Genomic DNA, 22,207 nt, shown 5'->3' with positions numbered 1-22,207 from the left:
CTACAGAATGTTATTTTTCAACAAATGACTTCACGCTAAGCTTTGGAAAATTTCATCCTATTTTTCTGTAACCGAACGTAGATGGACATACACGTTTTTGTCCTATTTCAAAAATTTATATTATTTTGAAGCAACTTACTTGATCGCTTCAAGTGAAAGGTCGTAATTGTTTCTTCCCATAATTTTTAGTTTCAGACTAAATATTTTTAGTGGATGCAGTAAATCGGGGAAATTCCCGAACACTTGAGGGACTAACAGAAATATTCAGTAAGAAATATGCAGTCATTCTGTTGAAAACGTTCTAGAAAGCGCCTATAATTTCGCCGGCATATGATTGCACCCACGGTAGACATTTTGAAAGTGTCATAATGTTATTTTATTCATTAAAAATTACGAAAAAATTCTGATGAGATTTTCAGTTATTCTACTTTGATTAATGGGTTTCAAACCTGCAGTGCTATTTATTGGAACATTTTTGAACTAAGATCAGGAACACGGAGAAGAAAAATGTATGCCCTGTAACGCAAATATTCTGCAAGAACTTTTTTTTTTTTTTTCAACCTTAATTATTTTTAGTTATAAATTTCTGAAAAACGTCAGTTTATTTTAAAACAATCTGCAAAACATTTCAGGTGGTCAGTGAAAAGTCTGACTGTGTAATAAGAAAAAAGGTAGATTTCCATGTGTCGTTTAAAGCTTCGATATGAAGATTTGTAGAATGTAATGTATTTATTGTTGTTTTTTTCTTCTTTTTTTTACAGATGAGCGAGATCGTTCAGAGCGCAGTGCTCTGGAGGACTTTTTTTCCGAGATCGAACTGTCTTTAGAAAATGTAGAACAAAATTCGGAACAGATGCCATCTTGGATGCAACTTCTTTCTCGCCTGGAAGAATACAAAATCCATACCGTCATTGAAACCACATTCAAAGACTCCGAAATGTCTCCAATTGAAAGAATAGTAAGTAATGTTTTGAAAGCCATTCACATCACATCATATATACTTAGCAATTTATAACGATATCTGCAGTTGTATGAAAATAAGTTGGCCTCGTTTGGACAGAAGGGAAATAAAACAGTAATAAAAAAGCTGCCAATACTTCCTTCTAGCTCCAAATCTGGCAATTCCAGCACTTTCCCAGTATTTCTTGAAATTTACAATTGCTAGTTGTATATGAAAGACTCACTGAATAAAAATATTTTTTTTTAATTGATACATAAGCTTGGCAAATGTAAAAGTGGAAAAATAATGTCACATTTATTGCCGTCTCATTTTTGATGTCTATATATGCAAAAAATGAATGTTAACTCATTTTGTCAAAAGAAAGCAAACACACTTTAACCACCAGTCGTTGCAATAACTCAATGGGATGCCCTTAAGAAACATGTTACGGTTCGTATTAATTGCTTGGGGTGTGGCGAGTTTCTGATGTACTGCGGTGAATTGTCACTTCCTTGCAGTGTAGTTTGTTAAGGCGAGCAGTTTTTTGGATAAGTGGTTGGAAAAACTACATTGTTTTCGTAGCGAACTACAGTGCTGGTAAAAAAAAAAAATGCATCACCCTCGCATTTTTACAAAAATGGAAATAAGAGAAGTTTTGGTCGACCGATTAGCGATGAATGTATGTGAAATTCTGTAAAACTTATGAAATAAACATTTAACAGCAGGAATCCGATAATTGTTTACGTTCATCGGCGCTGTTTTCGGGAGAAGGCAAAATGCTGACTGACCCCATGCTCATTTTTTCATTTCTGAACCTGCGTGTGAGTTTAAAGAAAAAAAAATTTACTTAACCCCATGTCAATTTAAGCCTAATGGCAGGATAAAGGTTTTAAATTGTTACTTTTTTTTAAATGTAGCAACTACAAACTACTTCTGAAATGTAGTCGCTACTTCGCTACTTTTCAAAAAATAAGTAAAAAAAGAACATACACACTAGGGTATAAAAATATTATAGAAATTATAATATAATTATAATGTAATTATAACATAAAAATTATAGTAATTTAGTATTACTATAATATTTACACAGAAAATATTTTTGTCCTTTTGAGTTGTTATGTGTACATTGTAAAAAGTGCTTAGTATTGTTTTTAATCCTTTTTTTAAAATTATTATTATTTATTTATATATTTATTTTATTTTATTTTTTAATTATTTATTTTTTAAGTTTATTTAAAGGTAGTTTCCAGAAATCGCTACAAACTACCATTTTTTTGTATCAAACTACTCACTACACTGCTTTTTTAAAAAAGATAGTGCGCTACACTACAAACTACTAAAAAAATGTAGCTACTACAGTAGCGTCGCTACTTGTAGAGCGTTACTTCCAACCACTGTTCTGAATTATAGACTTACCTTCCATGTTACGAAAAATTTTCGTCTTGTAGAGAAAGCAAACACTACGGATGTTTATTGAAGTTTCAGAAATTCTTTCCTGAAACAAATAAGGACTGAATGTTGTTTATTGATGTCCCTTCGTACTATCACTTGGAATCCATTCCCGGGTACATCAAAAGGCTATCCACCATTAATAAAATTATTATTATTATTATTTTGGAAATCTTGCCTTTTTAAAAATATTTTTTATTCCTTCAGCAGGGACACCAGTGCTTTGCCTCAATCGGGTTTGTAAGAAAGACTATCTGGTTTCGTTTGTTAAGGTATTATCTTTCTATTTTCAGGAAGTGAATTGCCTAGCTCCTCTTTTACCTATTGAAATCTACATAGATTCCGTTCATGCTCATAAGCTTGACGTCTATGAAGATCTGATTCTCAAGACACTGACACTTCTGTCTTTAGAAGATACCAGAAGAAAAGAAATGGCTTCTTGGATCTTACACATTGAGAAAGACATTGCTTTGTCTTTTCAGGTAACGAGGACAATTATTTCTATGTTAACACTGAAGGTGATTAAGTTCACTATTTCATAGACTGTACTTGTACGTAATCTTTTAAACTTCATTGAAAAATTAAATTCACTAAGACATTGTCATCTGGAGTTTGCGACCATAGGTGGTAAACTTGGTGGACAAAACAACCAATCCAAAATTTTTATTATTAAAAATATTGCTAATGTTAAGTCAGATACACAAAGAGAAAAACAGCAGTAATGCACCTTAATGCTAATTTTAGAAGAATGCACAAACAGCGAATCACAAAAGAAGAAGTAAGACCTAAGCCATCACCTCAGTAGCTGCATTACGCGCTTAACTTTTGCCAAGCGATTGTACAATCAATCGAAAGCTAAACTGTTTTTTACTTTTGGTATGCGATTGTACAATCAATCAAAAGCTAAACTTATTTTACTTTGGAATGCAATTGCACGATCAATCGAAAGCCAAACTTTATTAATTGCGCTAAAATAATCGAAAGTATAGTTAATCGGAGTAGTTGATATAGCATTTATCTACCGCTAATATCTACTTAAGTAATAATACCTTTAGTTATAGTATTATTCATTATCTTTATACCGTCAGATGTTACTCTAAATGTAAATCATGATTCAGTAGTTTCTTCTTCTTCCAAAATTTTGTAAGAGTGGCAGTGGCTACCTAAGCTAAGAAAATTCTTATTAAGTATAGCCTCGATTATCCGAAACTCTCTAAACCGAAGTTGGTTTTCTTGAATTTTATTTTTGCAAATTTAGCATTATCACGTCAAGTTCACCACATGCAACTTTTTTTTTTTTTTTTTGAAACAGGATTATTTGTTCATTCCTGAACCGCAATTTACTTCTACCTCTGTTTCACCATTGCAAAGCCCTAAGCTTTCATTCACGAATTTTTCTTTTTTTTTTTTGTTCTTGGAAATCCTTAGTCGCGATAGTTTGTTTGATGCCATGTAATTTTTGTCTGAACGTATTGCAATAGCATTTCTTCATTGAAACTGACTGAATTCATTTCAGAAATACAAGTCTAATGATCTCTCTTCCATAACAGAAGAACACGTAAGTCGAATAATGTTTATTTTATTGTAAATAGCATTCTTACATTTTGAAACAATATAAAATCCCAGATTCAAGTTTTCAGAAGTACCTTTCAGGGTGCTGCACTAATTTTTATCTTTCAAACACAAATTTTGTCTTTTAATTACGTAAGAAATTTGAGTTAAATTCATCATGAACTTGAAAATTGATTGCATGTATGTTGAACTAAAAGCGGCAAATAGTTTTCTCTATATATTTTTAAAACGTAACGTTAAAAAATTGTGAAAGTGCGTCTGTGGCTGTTAAGAGTCCAGGAGTCCGCATAGTCCTTACAGCATTAAAACTAGAAAGCAGAATCACTTCCTCTGCCATATATAGTTCCGCTACTTCCTTTTGCTCCACTTTTACCTACCATTAGTCAGAAGAATGTTTTTATATTACGAGAAAGAAAATTGTAAGAAACATGCAAACATTGGAGAGTAATCAGTTCTGTGTTACGAGTATTTAAAAGGAAACTGACTATAATTCAAATTAATAACAAACTGACTTAAAAAATCTTAAACCCTTCACTTTCAGAAACTTCAAATAATGGAAATTCTTCGTCCGCTAATTGGTGATGCAGTCCAAGAAGTGGAAATCGTTTCTTCATGCAAATACCATCTCGACAGTCTGATTACAATATTGAATAAATCACCCCAGTCGTAAGTATTATAAATCTCATTAGTATTATAATTTTATAAATATATTGACAAAACTTTGTGCATGAATTTGATTTAATAGTGTTACTTATTTAATAAAGAATCAATGTATATGAAGTAATGAAAAAGTACACTCACTGGTCAATGAATTAGAAACCTTTGAGAAAAACTTTTTGTCTTACTCGCACTGTGCAAGGGTCTAGAGGGAGTATTATGATATGGAGCATGTTCTGCGGGCATAGAAGTGGTGCCTTAGTGTTTCTTTAGGGTAAACAATTAGCCCTGCGATACCTAGGTGTACTGGCAGATCAAGTCCACCTTGCGATGTAGCATTTTTATCCTGATAGCGACGGATACTTCATAGACGATAATGCAACTACACATTGTGCAGACGTGTTGAAAATTGGTTCGCTGAGCATCAGTCTGACGTCCAACACCTTCCCTGGCCATCCATAGTCCAGATCTTAACCCCATAGAAGATGTGTGGGATAGGATGGAAAGACACATCCGACAGCACCCTCCTATTCCATCTAATTTACAAGATCTATAAAGCTTCATAACAAATGCATGGTATTATCTGGATGTAAATGCACTCCAGAAGCTTGTAGACTCGATGCCTTAACGAATCAGAGCAGTTATTCGTGCAAAAGATCGTCCAATAAAATATTGATCTTGGGTTTCTAATTTATTGGCCAGTGAGTGTAGAATCTTTTTAAAGCTTTGTACGTCGTATCACTTCCATGTTATGAAATAGCACTTAAATATTTTGTAAAATAAATTGTATCTAAAATATATTAAAAAAGTACATTTAGGCTTCCTTCACATGAGGCAACTTAGTTGAATCACCTTTCAAACGGCGCCTTTTAGGAAGTGTAACCAAGTACAAAAGTGAAAGAACCGCATTTTATATTTCATTCGACAGTCAGCTGTGCCTACTGTGATCGGCACACCAGGCGTATATGGCGCTATACCATTCTCATCTCGATGAGTGTAATCAACTAAAAAGTCGACTTGGTAATGTCCCGATGAGTGTAATCAACCTTTTAGTTGATTACAATCATCGGGACATTGCCAAGCGTTTGCTCTACACACGAGTTAATAAGTTGAGAGTCGACTTGGTTCAGTTTGAACAGCGTTGTGGAACAGCCCCTCAAATAAATTCGGGTTATTAGAAGATATTGTTGATTCAGCTAAGTTGCCTGGCGTGGATACAGCTAAAAACACCAGTCAAATAGTTGACAGACAACTTTTTGAAAGGTTGATAAACAAATGGTTTCATGGATAGAAGAATAACATGAATGAACTTATACGTTGAACTGCAGTCCGCAGTATCGTTTCTGGACATACTTCACATACTTCAAGTCCTCATCGTTTTCTTCAGACCATTGAGGTTGCATACACACAAAGTGCGTGTTCTTTTATTTCAAGGCAGAAACTGGTTGTCAAAATGAAGAGAAAGTGGTGGTCAAATAATGGGGGGAGGGGGAGGTCAACAATTGGCATTTTTCTCTCCACATCATTGTGAAAGTATAGTACGTTTGTCACTAATTTTATGCTCTTGTGTGAAAGTTAGACTGTTGCACTCGCCAAATACCCTTACATCCGAAAAGAACCCTACCGCGTGCTCTAGTTTAATTCAAACTCTGTGTTTCAGACGATACAACCTTCAAAAGCGTTCACTTATTCTTTTGTCAAAGACCTAGAAGCAAAGGGGTGTAAATGCCAAAAATTAAAATTTGGTGACATAGTACGAATGGTAGGAAAATCTCTCATCCGAGTAGTGGCAATAGATGATACTAGTATCCCTAGTTAGATGCTGATTTACATCATGATTTATAGAAAAATTTTCAATGAGAGCTTGCCTACGGTTTGAACTTTGCACGCGTTTTCCCCAAAACTTTAAAAAGTGCACCTCATCCCTTAAGCTTTTCACTGCCTCATGTGCTGATGTATTCTCTTTACATTAGAACGTCCTATACATACGTAGCAGGGAGAATGCTTGTGCAACTGCTGCCATTTCTTGGCTCTAAATTTCGAGATCTACATGTACACTACGTTGCCGAGTATTTGGGACTGACTTATGCATACTTGACAAGATGGAGGGAATGCGCCGATGTCATTCGCAGGGATTTCGGACTGCCTGCAATTCAATTTCTCATGGAAGATGATTACATCGAAAATGGAATCGTTCAGTCGGTAAGATTATTACTCTAAATGACTTTCGTTACATTTCGCATAGTTTCCTTTCTCACTAAGCAAAGCATCTAGAAGTATTTGCCTTCATATACTGTAAAAATAATTTCGAAACTTTCCTGGAAAACAATAGGGAACTAGCGTGCCTAATTACTGCCAGTAATATATCTGTCCAAAAACAGGAAAATTCCTTGCGAAAAGTCAGTAACCATCCTAAAATTAACTTAGAATCTTTCTAAAGGATTCAGAAACCCTCCCAATAAAAGCCGGTCTAGTTTCTGGAATTAATTTGGGGATCATAGGTTCTTTTTTGGCGAGGAGCCCTCTGGATGCGCCTATGTATATTTTTGAGTGCGATTGAAAGTACTTATTCCAGAATGTTTCTATTCTATGATAAGAGACTTGTTCAACATTTTATTAAAAAATTAGTCCTGCCAATGTGCGGTTCAATCGTCCAACTACATGATTCACTACCTTACCTTACACTAAAAACGATTCAGAAGCGTTCCTGGAAATAAATGGGCAGCTGATATGCCCAATTTCTACCAGTAACATTTCTTGCAAAAACCAGGAACGTTTTCCACTAAAAATCAGTGTCCTTCCTGAAATTAGCCTTGAATTTTTCTGAAGAAGATGGAGATCTCACCGGTTAAAACCAGTCTAGAGCCTTCAATGGAAATTCGGTAGATTTAATGCAATTGGTTAGCAAAACCTTCAAGAGCTATTAAGAAAGCATCAGAAGCATCAATGCAACATTGGCAAAAGCGCTAAGGCAGAATTGCAAGTAAGAACCAAGCATCTCCCTTGCCTGCAATTCTTGTCTTGCTCGGAATTAAATCGCCATTTTGTTTCCAATCACAGCGAAATGTCTCACTAATTTGCATCTGAGGAGATAAATTTATTACTCGATTCATTTTGTGACAATTGGTTTATCTCATAAAAATCTGTCCCGAAGAAATAATATGCCGATAAAAATGATAGAAATTAGTAAAAAGCACTTTTCCTTCAATAGGGAGCAATATTTCTTAAAATTTAAAAATAAACTATCTTTCAATAAAATACTCAATTATTTTTCAAAGTGTTTATAAAACTTATTATCCTTTACCGTAGGTGAATCGAACGTTTCTGGAATTGAAGAGAAGCTTCGCTCGCGCCCTCCGCTTCTTTGGAAACACGGACGATAGAATGAGCAGAATTTTCTTTAACAAGGTGTGTATTTTTTACTTATTTATTCATTACTGTGTAACTGCAACTTTTACCATAAAAAAAAACATCCTGGTTATGTCAGGAACGGAACGAGTATGATCGAAAGAAAAGACTTACCTTTGACTGGTAATTTAAAGATATTAACAGAACTCTGCAATTGCAATGAGCAATTTTAGAAAATTTAATTTTTTTTTAATGTCTGCAAAATGACACTGAGCATGGTCCCACTAGATGGCGCTCACACTTAACAGATCTTGACAACTTATGACTTTTCTGTATTACACCGATGCAACTATGATCCGCTCATGCATCCACCAATCAATATCAACGTTTCATTTTTTTTTTAAACTTTGGGTTGGACGTCGCCCATTTTGACCATACGAGGCGCCGAACGGAACCCCTGCATCCACCAATCAATGGTAACGTAATGGAAACAGTGGTTCCCTATAGCGCCCTCTTTGTTGCAATGGTTTTCAACGATTATCACGACCTATAAGAATTAAGTGGGGCCATGCACTGAGTTCATGCGTAGTAAAAATAAATGCAGAAAGGAAACGTGAGGGAAAGAGAAATAGTTACGATAACCTACGTTTTTCAAAATGGACGAATCGGAAATTTGTTCTGAAAATTATAGTACGTGAAAGAAAAAACAATGTAAATTATAATACACCTTGCATTGAAACGAAATTTTAATTTTGGCAGTGTACCTTCGAAAAAAGTGGAAACTTTTCACTTTTTTTCCCGTGGGGGAAAAAGAAAAACAAAATTTTTTTTTAAAACAATACTTACTTTATAATTAAATATATTTTTGGTCAAATAGATTAGTAAATAAAAGAATAACTGAAGAAATGAACAGATAATGAAGCAATAAACGAATAAGTGAATCAAATAGAATTAATGCATGACAAAAAATCAATCTTTACTAATAATAAAGCTGAAAGTCTGTCCGGGGGATATCTGTGACGCGCATAGCTCCTAGACCGTTCGACCAATTTTCATGAAATTTGGCAAAGTTAGTTTGTAGCATAGGGGTGTGCATCTCTAAGCGATTTTTCGAAAATTTGATTTTGTTCTTTTTCTATTCCAATTTTAAGAACATTTTCCCGGTCAAAATTATTATAAGATGGACGAGTAAATTACCAAGTTATCATAACGTGGAACCGTATCATGGGCAAGCCCAATTGGCGAGAAATTCACCATACATTATTTGTAAATGTACAGGCGAACCAAAAGACCTTTTAATGTTCTACTACGGACAAAGCCGTGCAGGTACCACTAGTGAGCGAATAAAATAGCGAATGAATAAGAAAATAAGTGCATGAATAGATAAATAGATGAATTTTCAAATAAAGTGATACAAAAAAGCTAATTAATAAATGAATACGTATCTGATTTAATGAATGATGAAATAAAGAAACGAAATAAACTATTTCACTTTACCCATCCACTGCCGAGCATGCACTTGACTAACTGTAAAAAATATTTAAAATAAAAATAAGATTAATATTATACAAAAAAAAATGCTGCATCAAAAATTAGTAAGTCTTAATAAATATTTAAAATGTTAAAAACGAAGACTTTATCATTATATAACAACAAAAATAGTTTTTGTCTTACCACAAAATCTTACAAAATGAGTACCAATTTTTGAAAATTGCTGGTATTATCATATGCTTTAATCTTTAGAGATAACTTTTTTCTAACTGGAATAGACTACATGGTTAAAATACCACCGAATAGGTAGCGCTGAAACAGCAAACATTTCACCATTTCACTTTGCCCCGTTATATCACCCTAAATCCCCTACTGCTTGAAAATCTGCGTTTCGATAAAATTTTCTAGTAACCAATATAGTTTTTGCTTAAGTAACGTTAGTAAAGAAGAAGCTGCATCAGTTACTAGAACATTTTATGAGATCTCAGAGATTTTCTGGCAGTGCTGTTTTTTTTTTTTAAATTTTTTAGTGTATTAATGAATCATCTCAAACCAACGTGGAATATTCTGTCATAAATAAAAGTTAGGATTAAAAATAATCTAGTTAGCATTAATGAAATATTTTTACATAGAACAGAATTTTCCGGATTATATTCAATCTTATGATTTTTTTTATTTTTTTTTTGAGCAATCACATTGCTTATTGTTCTCACTTGACGGTTTTGATGTTCCTATAATTTTATTTTCCACCTGCCTCCCTCTGCAGCACCACCGTCGACCGGTTCCTCCCGATGCTGCTCCTCCTGAGAAAACAGTCTCCAAGTTGCGTCCATATCCGACACACACACTCATGCATGCACACAGGCACACACACTCATAAGATATTTTTCTAACATTTGGCTCCCATATCTTTAATATTGTCCTTTCCCCATTCCCCCCCCACTCATTTTTATCTATCCTCCTTTGTTTATTTTTGCCTTTTTGTCTTGATTGACACCCCCCCCCCCCAATTTTCTTCTATTTATCTTTATTTTTCCTTTTTTCGAATATTTTTTGTTTCTGTTTATCTTGTTTCATGGTTTTCCATTCTGCTTTTCCTTTCTTGCGGTTCACGGTTACTGACAATTTCTTTTCTTTTTGTTTAAGCTTCGACTTAATCCTTGTCCAATTGAATTCTTTCTTTCTGGGTTCGTACCTAAGCGAAAGCTCCTGACCTTTGCTTGCATTCCTATTGGTTCCTGATCGGTTTATAACTTTGTCATTGGTGTTTGGCTAATCCGCTGTTTTTATCTTTTAAGCTGCATGCTTATCGGCTCTTGGCTTTTGTCGGATGTCTTTTCATCCATAAGCTCATTATTTTTGCATTGAAAAAGGCGTTCCCTGTAACGCCGAAACACGTGTCTGCTGTAATTTACAAATTTGTGCTTCTACTTACGTTGTTTGGTCTGACTTTACACACACTCATGCCTGCACACAGACACACACATGCCCACACACTCATGCCTGCACACAGACACAAACACACACGCCTACATACACACACTTATACGCACTTGTGATTGCAAAAAAACATAATTTGAATTCTAAATGTCAAAATTCAAATAAATTTTATCTTTTTTTGTCTTTTGATAATTTTTTCCTGAATTATTTCGGATGAACAGAATAGATTTCCCCGCCAAAAATTACTTTTAAAATTATCTTAAATGGTCAAGAACTGCATTTTCTACAATAGACTTTTTTTCTGAATCAAGGCGGATAGCGAAGAAATATTCTTTTGTAAAAATATTTTTGCTGAATTTCGTATTTTATTTTTCATCGAATATGGAGTTGTGTACTTAAAATGTTCATCAGTTTATAAATCAATGATTCTATTTACAAATATAGTGCAGTATAACCTAAAGGCTCTTGCGCCAAAAAAAACAATGGGGGTAGTAATTTAATAACTATACAGAAACTTATGTGCATTTTATTAAATTGTAAGTTAAAAAATTGTTACATCTTCACGTTTTAATTGGGGATTTAAAGCAACTTAAAGGACCACTATAATTATGTTTAGAGACGGTTGATAATTGATCTTTTGTTTACACTTTGAATTAATTTAGTCTAGGTATTTTTCACGTACTCTGAAAATAACTCAAAAAAAATGTATCTTTGAAAAAAATTATGTTTACTTCGTTTTCTTCCTAGCTGAACGCTATGAAATTGAACACAGGGTACCAAAATGCTATCAATGATGATAGACTAGACGAAGTTTATAATGCCGTAAGTATTACAAATGAGTTTAAGATAAATCTCACTTATTTTTTTTTTTTTTGAAAATTCTTCACCTAGGTAGAACCTACGCATAGGAAATATTTGCATTTATTACTGACAGAAACAATAGTAATATTTATTTTGACCGAAAATGCATGTTTTTTTCTCTTTTGGTTACTGATAACTGTTTAGCTCCTTCGCGGACAGTCCAACAATCTTCTTGTAGGATTATATTTGCTGAAACGGAATAGCTTGAGTGCCCCTAGTTATCAATGCGAGGATTATCAGCTTAAAATACGATCCGAATAACTAAGACATGACAGGAAGAAGGCTATACCGATAAATCACTTGCCCTGACTTGCAATAGAACCCAGGTGAATGGCGAAGACCATCAGCTTAAATTATGATCCGAATTACTAAGACATCACCGGAAAAAGGCTACAATAATATACTTGCCCTAAAATATCAATAACACACTTGTCCTAGCACCGCCATAGATCCCAGGTCAACGGCGGGGATCTATCAGTTTAAAAAGGAATCTGAATAATTAAGACATAATCGGGGAAGAAGGCTATACTGTTCAATAATGTACTTGCCTAGAATAGGTCTTATTGAATGGCAGGGACCACGAGCTTAAACTAGGATCCCAGTGATAAAGATATAATCGGAAAAAAGCTATACTTATAAATAATATGCTTGTCCTAGTCCTGCCATAGACCCATTGTCGATGGCGGGCCATCAGCTTAAAATATAATCCGATAACTGCTACGTAATCAGATAAAAAGTAAACATTAAATAAAAACAAAAAACCCGACTGAGGAGAAACCGAAAAAAAAAAAACTAGAAAGAAAATTAAATAAGCCCAGTAGTTTATACTGTTATTAAGTACTACTAATCAACTACATTATTGAAATAGTTTTATAATCGATACACACAAAAGACAAATCATAAATTCAAAAGCAAAATAGAGAGATCAACATTAAATGGCCCAATATTTTTAGACCAATCAAGGCACCCCGTAAAACTTGAATGTGCCCTGACTGTTGATCCTTCTATTCTGCTTTTGAATTTATGATTTGTCTTGTGTGTATGGGTTATATAAAACTATTTCCATGGTGCAGTTATTCAGTAGTACTTGAAAACATTCTAAACTACTAGACTTACATTTTTTTTTCTTTTTAGTTTTTTTTTTTTTTTTAATGCAGTCTGATTTTTTGTTTTTATTTAATAATTATTTTTATTTTGCACTTTTTAGTTAATTTCATTGGCTTAGTTATTGTGATTATAAGACGGTAAATTTCGTAGTTTTGCCATTTTATTGAAAGAGTTTATATCGTGATGATTATTAAGTAACTTGTGATGGTTTAAACTGCTGATTATTAGTCCCTCTTGGGACTTAACTCGGCTTAAAGCTATACATATGCTTGATCTTTAGCAAAAATGCGCGAACTTAAGTCAACCACAGCTATATAAACAGTCAGTATATATATATATATATATATATATATATATATATATATATATATATATATATATATATATATATATATATATATATATATATATATATATATATATATATATATATATATGTCATGATGACGTGAGCTCAGAAACGTCATTAGTCAAATCTTTCTCGCAAAATTAAAAAAGCCGTCAAGAAAGTACACGTCACGAAACCTACAGTCCCCTGAATCACGACAGTACGAAAGTCACGTACTGTACAGTCACGAAAGTACAGTACCCTGAATCACGGCAAAAGCAAATACAACATGTTAGAAGTGAAAATCTAGGCAGCGAAAACGCTACCTGCATTTTACGCCGTGTCACTGCGTTACGTCACCTGCTGATCATGTCACACGCAGGTAGCGTGCGACACGATCCCAAACTGACAACATGGCGACTGGTTGTTGATATGGTGAATTTTGATTACTGTCATGTGTTTAGTGACATTTCCAAGGTTAAGACAAATCGATTGACGTAAGAATAATCAAAATTGGCCAAGGCATTTATCCTCAACAACGCCACATAGGAATAAAGATACATAGACTCATAAACACATTACCCTCCTTTGCGTCGCGCAGATGTAGTACGGTAAAAAAGGGCTACGGCTACTCAATAATGTACACAATATTTGCATCAGAACTTAAAACAGCAGTTAAATAGATATGCATGTTAATCTCTTTATGCTACAAGGTCAATGTTAGCTCTTGGTCAGACCAGGTCCATCAGCACAAAAGCTCTCAGAAAATCTACTACGAGAAGAGAACATCTAAAAACGTCCTCCTTAACTAAACCCAGAAATGCTAGTATATAGTATAAGTGAGGAAACCCAGAGATGCTAGTATAAGACTGAGTGAGGTCGACTCGTTGTACAACTGAGTTCACCTTGTGACCCCCCAGCTCGTATCCAAGACATTTCACATTGCCAGTGGCAAACACTGGAGATGGTAGTTTGCCGAGTCATTTCTTTGCCAATGGGAAGAGCATCGCATCAACCACTCTAGCATAAGAATGCACCATTCTCTAAAATTCTACGTTAAACTATTTAAGCTACAGATTCATAAAAATGTTTTTGATATACAGGGTGTGGCAAAAAATGGCAACCTTTTTGTATCAGTCTTTACGCGGACATGTTTAAATGCAGCCACATGATTCTTTTACTATTAAATTCTCATTATTTTTCTGTGCCAGTCATTTATCATGTTTCCATCGATTAATTGACATGCTTTTCTATGCAGAATGTCAAACAAACGTGTTGCAATTTAGGAGCTGTTTCGACAAGGAAAACGTCAATGTGAAATTGTGCGTTTGCTCGGTGTTGAAAAGGACGTAGTGTCTAAAGCAATTAAACGATACAAGGAGCTTGGCCACGATGGCCGCCGTCCAGGAAGTGGCAGAAAGCGGACTATATCAACACGTCTGCTAACAGCAAAATCATCAAGAAGAGAGTTCAACGAAATGCGAGGGTTTCCATGAGAAAAATCGCTCGTGAGACCGGCATAAGCGATTTGTCAGTCCGTCAAATGACGAAAGAGGAGCTCAACCTCAAGGCCTACAAGCTCCAGAAAGTTCAGCTTCTCACCGACGACAACAAACGCGTACGACTGCAAAGATGCCGCCAACTCAAGCGTCGGGCCGCTGCTTAACGATGGGAGCGTATCCTTTTCACGGAAGAGAAACTGTTCACCGTCGAGCAAGCGCACAACCACCAAAACGACCGAATATGGTCCGTAGAAGCTCCAAGTGTCTCAGCAGTCGTCGAGCATCGTCAAAATCCCGCTTCGGTGATGGTTTGGGGCGGGATCTGCGCCAGCGGTAAAACCCCACTCGTTTCTGTGGATCAAGGGGTGAAAATTAACCAAGAAGTCTACCGCCGCGACATTCTTGAGGCTGTTGTGCTTCCCTGGGCTCAGCAGCACTTCGGCAATGCAAATTGGACGTTTCAACAGGACTCGGCGCCTGCTCACAAGGCAAAAATGACGCAAGACTGGTGCAGGACCCATTTTCCAGATTTCATCTCGTCGGCGGAATGGCCGCCCTACTCGCCGGACCTCAATCCAATGGACTACAGCGTGTGGTCCATTTTAGAGGCTAAGGTCTGTGCTAAGCCCCACAAAAATTTGGAGGCGCTGAAGCAATCCTTGCGCTGGGAATGGGCTCGGTTGTTACCGGAGGACCTGCGGCCCATCGCTGAAAATTTCAGGTCACGTCTGGACCTGTGTATCGCCGCCGGAGGAGGCCACTTTGAAACAGGCTGAATATGTTATGACCATAGGTCCATGCTATTGTTATTATTTGTTACATTTGTTAAAAAAAATTTTTTGATAAAATTATACAAAAAAATAAAGTTGCCATTTTTTGCCGCACCCTGTACAATACTTTGATTCAAAATGCTGTTCAATTCTTTGCACCACCATTATTCATTCTGTTGGATTCCAGCTCGAAGTCGGAGACGACTACTTCAGGAACGTACTTCACTTGAAGAAATTCAAAGCACGCTATTTCTTAATGAGACTGTGGTATGGAAATGGAGAAAGTCAAAGAAAGTGAGTAGTCTGAAATTATAATTCGTTAGAATTCTCGTGCAGTGAAATAAAAATAAATATCCTTTTTCATTATCAGACTTGAATTTAGATCTCATTTGGTCGCTCTGAATTTATAACGGTCTGATACTCTGTAAAAAAAAATCAACGGCCCATTATTGAGCAGTAATATTGATTTAAAGAAGAATATTATGCAGGCCTTCCGAGTCCTTAACACATCTTGAAAATTCATAGAAAAGCAACAAATTTTCATATGAATATTAGGTTTGTGACATAATACTCAACAGGCTGCAGAACTCTTTATGACATCTTTAAAAGTAGTATGTTGTGGCCATCACGAATCTTTCTTCTATATTTTTCCTTTTTCTGATCCCTCCCCATGCTTGACGATGAAGCAATATTCCTGACAAAAACAAAATTACACATGCAAAAACTTGACGACCATCCCAATGTCTGAATTATTGTAAAAACAAAGCAAGGAGCGAAAATTGAAAGTTATTTTAAAAGCCTTGCTTGAATTAATTACAAATAATTTATTTGTTAACAAACATAAGATGGCAACAGTTAAAAATTTTAAATCATTGAGATAATATTTCCGATCATTTCCATACAATTAAAATCACGAGAAATACGCAGACGACAATCTATTACGATTTATCTTTCTTATTGTTGCATTGATAAAACTATTTTTATTCGCAAAAAAAAAAAAAAAAAAAAAAAAATCAACACCTCTTGGAGCGATTAGAGTCAAAATTGAACCAAAGCCTGTTTACGTATGGATTCACATATATTCCAAATTTCAACCAGAACGTAGCATTACTTCTTGAGATAGGGCACTCACAATGGAAAAAAAGAACGGGCAATGCGCTACCCCCTTTTTAGCTGTTGACACCAAAATAAAATCAGCTCTTATACCCACTAAGGGTTACTTGTCAAAAAATTTTTGTTTGATTCCGTTCGTTATTTCTTGAGATACAGCAGTCACAATTGACGACAAAAAACGTTCTATAACTCAACCCCTGTTTGAGCTATTGACACCAAAATTGAATCAGCACCTGCTCCTGTTAGGGGCAACATATGGACCAAATTTTGTTTGATTCCGCCAGTTACTTCCTGAGGAATAGCAAGCACGCGTAACTCAAAAAACGTCCCATTGCTCCACCCCCCTTATAGGAATTCACGCCAAAAACCAATGGGCACAAGTTCACATAGGGGCACATATGTGTACCAAATTTCGTTCAATTTCATGAGGTAGTTTTTGCTGTAGAGCGGCCACAAAAAACTGGTCACACACAGACGTGACACACATACACACACACATACACACATACACACACATACACACATACACACACACACACACACACAGACAGACAGACATTTTCCAAAAATAGTCGAAATGGACTCAGCACACCTCAAAACGTTCGAATCCTTCAAAATTCGAAATTCGAAAATTTGCACGAATCCAATACTTTCTTCTATTTATTAGATATAAAAGAAAGTAAAAAGAGCGAAAAAATGCAATTTGAAATAACTTCTGTGACGAAAAAACAAACGTAATGTGAGGTAGTTAATCATTTTATTAAACAGAAAACTATACCTCACATTACCAGAGCTCGATGTGTGCACCGTATGCTGTTCGAACCATGAGTGCCCGTATAGGCTCCCCCCTCCACTCTCCTCAGAAATTAAAACTTCCTTGCTTTTAGTACTTTTTTCTTTGCAAATATGTAAAATCATTTCTTCTCCAGCCATATGAATAAGTTATTGAAAATGTTAAATTGTAATAACTCTAATCTGTACTGAAATCGGTTTCTATGGGGGAAATCTGCAGCTAAACCATGAGGAAAATACCTGAGCCATCCCCCCTTAAAATTTTGCGCAGGGGCACCCATGGTTAGAACCACATCTAAACGATACTCAAGTTCATCAAACGGTGCACACACTAAACTCTGGTAATGAAAGGTATTGCTTTCTATTAAATAAAATGATTAAACACCTCACATGACTTTCGTTTTTCTTACTTTGACGCTATAGCGATTACATATAATTACTTTTTTCTTTCTTTTGTTACGATGTCATAAAACATTCTTGAACCTGTGAAATATTATGGAGCAAACCGCATCATTCAACAATCTGTTGCTTTTCTATGAGTTTTTAAAATATCTCAAGGACTCTTCGAACACCCTGTATGTTCAAAATTTATGAAACAGTATATGGATAAAACATTTATTAACTCAAACTTTGTTAATAAAAAAACTCAGTGAAGAGGACATGGTAGAGCACAAACAGCAAACACATTTCCAAAAAAAAAGCGGTTATATTCTTTGCCTTAATCAAGGAAACTTTTCTATTGCCACGTAGAGTCAAGTCTAAATGACACAAATAGAAATACGTAAACTCACCCTTGAATTAAACTTACATGTAAGCTCATGAGAGATTATCTCTACGTCCTTTTTTTTACCAGTATATCAATTCCAAAACTGATAATTATCCATTTTCTCCCCAAAGCGAAAAGTTAAGTCTGCGATGTTGCTTGCAAAATAACTGTGAGCTTTCTATCACCCAATCATTATTTCTGTCAGCAAGAGCGCAGTTATACGAGACGTGCCACTTTAAATATAACCATAACTGTCGTTATTTCTCATATTTGCGTTTTCGCTTCTTCAACGTGTTCCAACATTTCAGAAAACTAAATTGCACCCATAATTTTGCGGTTCATAAAATCCCATATTATTGCTGTTAGTGCTACACTGTGAAAACAATTCAGAAACGTTCCTGGAAAATAATAAATAGCTAATGTGCCCAATTTCTGCCAGTAGCGTATCTTGTAAAAATCAGTAACCTGCCTAATATTAGCCTGGAATCTCCAGGGAAAACTTTAGTAGCACTTTTCTGCTAAACCAGGAAAATTTCTTAAGTCTCATTGCAATCATAGCCAAAATTGTGACCGACTCATTAGCAAGTACCAAGCATCTTTCCTGCAACTTTTACAAATCTACGGAATTCATGACATTTCACACCCATTGGAAATTTTAGTCAAACTGTAAACACCGTTAATGGACCGAAGCGATCTTAATTTATATAAGCTCAATTAACGTTTAAACTGTTAGATTAAAATATTTTTCACAACAGTCTGCATTCGTGCAACTTGTAGCAAGTCAGGAAACTTGTTGACAAAGATATTTAATATTCACAGGAAATTAATCAAAATCTGTGAAATCCAGAAACGTTGCTTGAAACTAATCTGACGTTTCCGAATTTTCTTTCAGTGTATGATTCTAATTGAAACTGAAATCAAGTAAGCGAAAAACGTATTTTTTTCTTTCCTTTCCTCTGCCAAACTAAAAACGAGGTGACTTATGCTATACCTTTCAAATAATGTGCACTTTTCATAGTTTAGCCTGATGGATCAATTGAACAGTAATCTTGCAGTCTGCTAAATGTGCAGTTAAACATAAAAGTACTGAAACATTTAAATGCTCCCCTGGCACGAAGGTTAAGATCAGTACGTTAAATAAATTCCGCATAAAAAGTAAAATAAAAAATAACAACGTCAAATAGCACAAATTGCAGATTACTGCAGACACGTGTTTCGACGTTAGAAGGAACTAATTTTACAAATGCAAAATAAATGAGTTTGTGGATGAAAAGACATCCGACAATCGCTTTTGTTGGATGTCTTTAGATCATTTCTTTTGCATTGAAAAAGACGTTCTTTGTAACGCCGAAAGACGTGTCTGCAATATAGCAGTAACTGCAACTTTTTCTTTTTTTTTTCTTTTTTTTTCTGCGTTTTTGTCACCTATTGTACTTTAGTTTTATTGTACAAGCTTGCTTATTTGGTTTCCGCTTGAAATAAAGAACAAAAAAAAGTCAAATTCCAACATTTCCCTCTTATTAGTATGGAATCCAAAACGCATTTCTTCAAATATCTCAAAAACTAATTTCTGCAGGTACTGCGCTTTACCTTCTCACGGCAGTATATACAGAATTATTACCTTCTGTGACTAACAGTTTTTGTTTTATGTGAGGAACTTACATACAAATGCACACGCATTCATATAAATGTTGTGACTAAACTTGCAATGGAGTGGTTTCCTTCAGTCAAAAGTACTACTTTTAGTCATTTAAATGGATAGAATAAGTAAAAAAAAATAACATGGACCCAGAAAATATTTTGATTTTCCCAATACTTTTTTTTTAATTATTTTTTTTAAATGTCCAATTTTTCAAACAAGGCGTGGTCTTGATGACGTCACAAATGATGCACTTTGCCGCATCTTCCTACTACGTTTCCACGTTATGATAATCAAGTAGCGAATTAAAATTGCGCTCTACGCTTGCTATCAACCATATCGTTGCCAATACACGTGAGTAAAGATGCGAATTAAATATTTTGCTCTGTGAATGGCAACACTTAATGACATTTCATCATTTGTGATGTCACCGGCAGAAGCCGTAAACAATGAAAGTTAGGACGAGTTTGGTATTTTTTAAAAATATTAAACGTAAACAAATTTATCAAAAAATGGTCAGATCCTATGTTTTTAAGCATGTTCTTTCATAAAAAAAATACTTTTAAAATTTTGGAAACGACTCCATTGTGGAGAGTGTAAAGGCTATTTTCGGTTGCCCACAAGTTTACATTTACACTGCCGTGTGCAGGTAACCAGCAGTATCTGAAGAATGAGTTTTGGATTCAATTCTAACAATAGGGAAATGTTGGAATAAGACGTCTTTTTCGTGCCTTTTCTTCACCGGAAACCAAACAAGAGAGCTCGTACACTAAAGATAACGTACAATAGATTCCAAAAATGCAAAAATGTGAAAAATTAAAAATTTGCAGTTGCTGCCCTTTACCTGCACACGGCAGTACACACGAAATAATGAAAAAAAATTGTTCAAAACTTGTTTGGTAGTAATTAAAATGGAAATGATGTTAAAATCTGAGCGATAAATCTCAGTCTTTAATACAATTCATCCCTTCCATTGTGCAAGTATCGTAAAAGGGGTACGTTCTTAGGTCTTCCAAGTAGTGTAAAATTTTAATCGCTATGAATTGCTGGGATAATCCGAGCTTCCAGTAATTCGAGGTAGCGTAAGCCCCAATTACCTCGGATTTTCGGGGCTGTACTGTATAGTAATTATCATTTTCCTGTCCGATAAATCTACAAATGCGAAGTGATTGGTTTCAATCAGTTTTACTTGTCTAGTGAAACGTTGCTAAAAACATTCAGTTGTGAATTTAACCTTCACAGCTATTTTTGGTGGGCAATTTAGGAGATTCCATTTCCCCCGTAAGTACTATACTCTGGGGTAAATGGAAACAACTAAGTTTTTCACTCTTACAAATTTTTTAGATTAAATTTTGTTGTCAGTTAGGGGATTTTTTTTTTTTTTGTATTTTGAATAAATTCAGGGAATAATTTAACTTTTTGCACAATTTTTCTTGTTAAATGATGTCACATAACATTTGGAGAATTCAACAGGTCACATCCGACCCATGGGCCACGGATTTAGTATTGTTGGGATTGAACCAATTAGCTTCTAAACCGATAGTTTGTGCGATTATTTACCTACATCAACCTCATGGGGAAATAAATGGGGTGTTTCCACTTACCCTATAGTCTATGGGGTAAAAAAAACATGCTGGAGTAAAAGGAAATGTTTCATTCTCTAACAAACTATCAGTCAGACTTTTCATACCAAGTTATTCTCAGAGAGTAGTCTTGGCTTTTGAACACAATGTACAAAGTTTTATGTCTGAGTTTGTTAAAAAGAAGTAGAAGGATTTAAAGTTGAAATACTGAAATTATTCCGGTGATGGTGCTGCCATCTATCGGTATATAAAATAATGGAGGCAAGGCACTAGTATGCAGACCTCGACATAAATACAGTTGAAGTCAGTAGTGACTCTTGAATAGAAATAGAAATACTGAAATTATGTTTCCTTCTGTCCCAGCTAATCCTATAGTTTTCAGACATAGAATTTTATGTCTCAGTTCATCCAAAAGAAATGGAAGGATCTAAAGTTAAAATACTGAAACTAGGTTCTCTTTTACCCCAACTGACTCTGTACAGTTTTCAGTCACAAAACTTTTTGTCCCAATTCATCCAAAAGAAAGGGAAGGATCTAAAGTTGCATTACTGAAATTATGTTTTTTTTTTACTTCAACTGATCTTATAGCTTTCAGTCACAAAATTTTATGTCCCAGTTCATCCAAAGGAAATGGATGGATCTAAAGTTAAAGTACTGAAAATATGTTTCCTTTTACCCCAAATAACGGTACATAGTTTTCAACCTTGTACATTGAAGTTAGGTTTAATTTATATGAATAACATGTTATTTTTCTTTTAGTGAAATTTCTCTCAGCCGAAACCCATTGGGAGTTGAAGCCAGTTACGATTATATCACCAATACAGTTAGTAAGTGTAAAAAGTCTGAACC

The 22,207-nt window shown here is 34.9% G+C and overlaps 1 protein-coding gene across 1 annotated transcript in view; it reads left to right on the top strand.

Moving 5' to 3' along the window:
* The first annotated feature begins 6,698 nt into the window (after positions 1–6,698).
* The window catches only part of LOC129230327 (neprilysin-11-like), a 32,572-nt gene continuing 17,063 nt past the window's right edge, over positions 6,699–22,207 (top strand). Inside the window, exons 1-5 of the mRNA XM_054864725.1 lie at positions 6,699–6,820; positions 7,928–8,026; positions 11,645–11,719; positions 15,653–15,759; positions 22,118–22,185. Coding sequence (XP_054720700.1) covers positions 6,782–6,820; positions 7,928–8,026; positions 11,645–11,719; positions 15,653–15,759; positions 22,118–22,185 — 388 coding nt within the window. The 5' untranslated portion in view covers positions 6,699–6,781. The remainder of the gene's footprint in view (positions 6,821–7,927; positions 8,027–11,644; positions 11,720–15,652; positions 15,760–22,117; positions 22,186–22,207) is intronic.

The sequence above is a fragment of the Uloborus diversus genome, chromosome 9 (assembly GCF_026930045.1).
Source record: "Uloborus diversus isolate 005 chromosome 9, Udiv.v.3.1, whole genome shotgun sequence".
Classification (NCBI taxonomy): domain Eukaryota; kingdom Metazoa; phylum Arthropoda; class Arachnida; order Araneae; family Uloboridae; genus Uloborus; species Uloborus diversus.
Note: the sequence above shows the minus strand (reverse complement) of the source record. Positions and strands in the feature narration are given on the sequence as shown.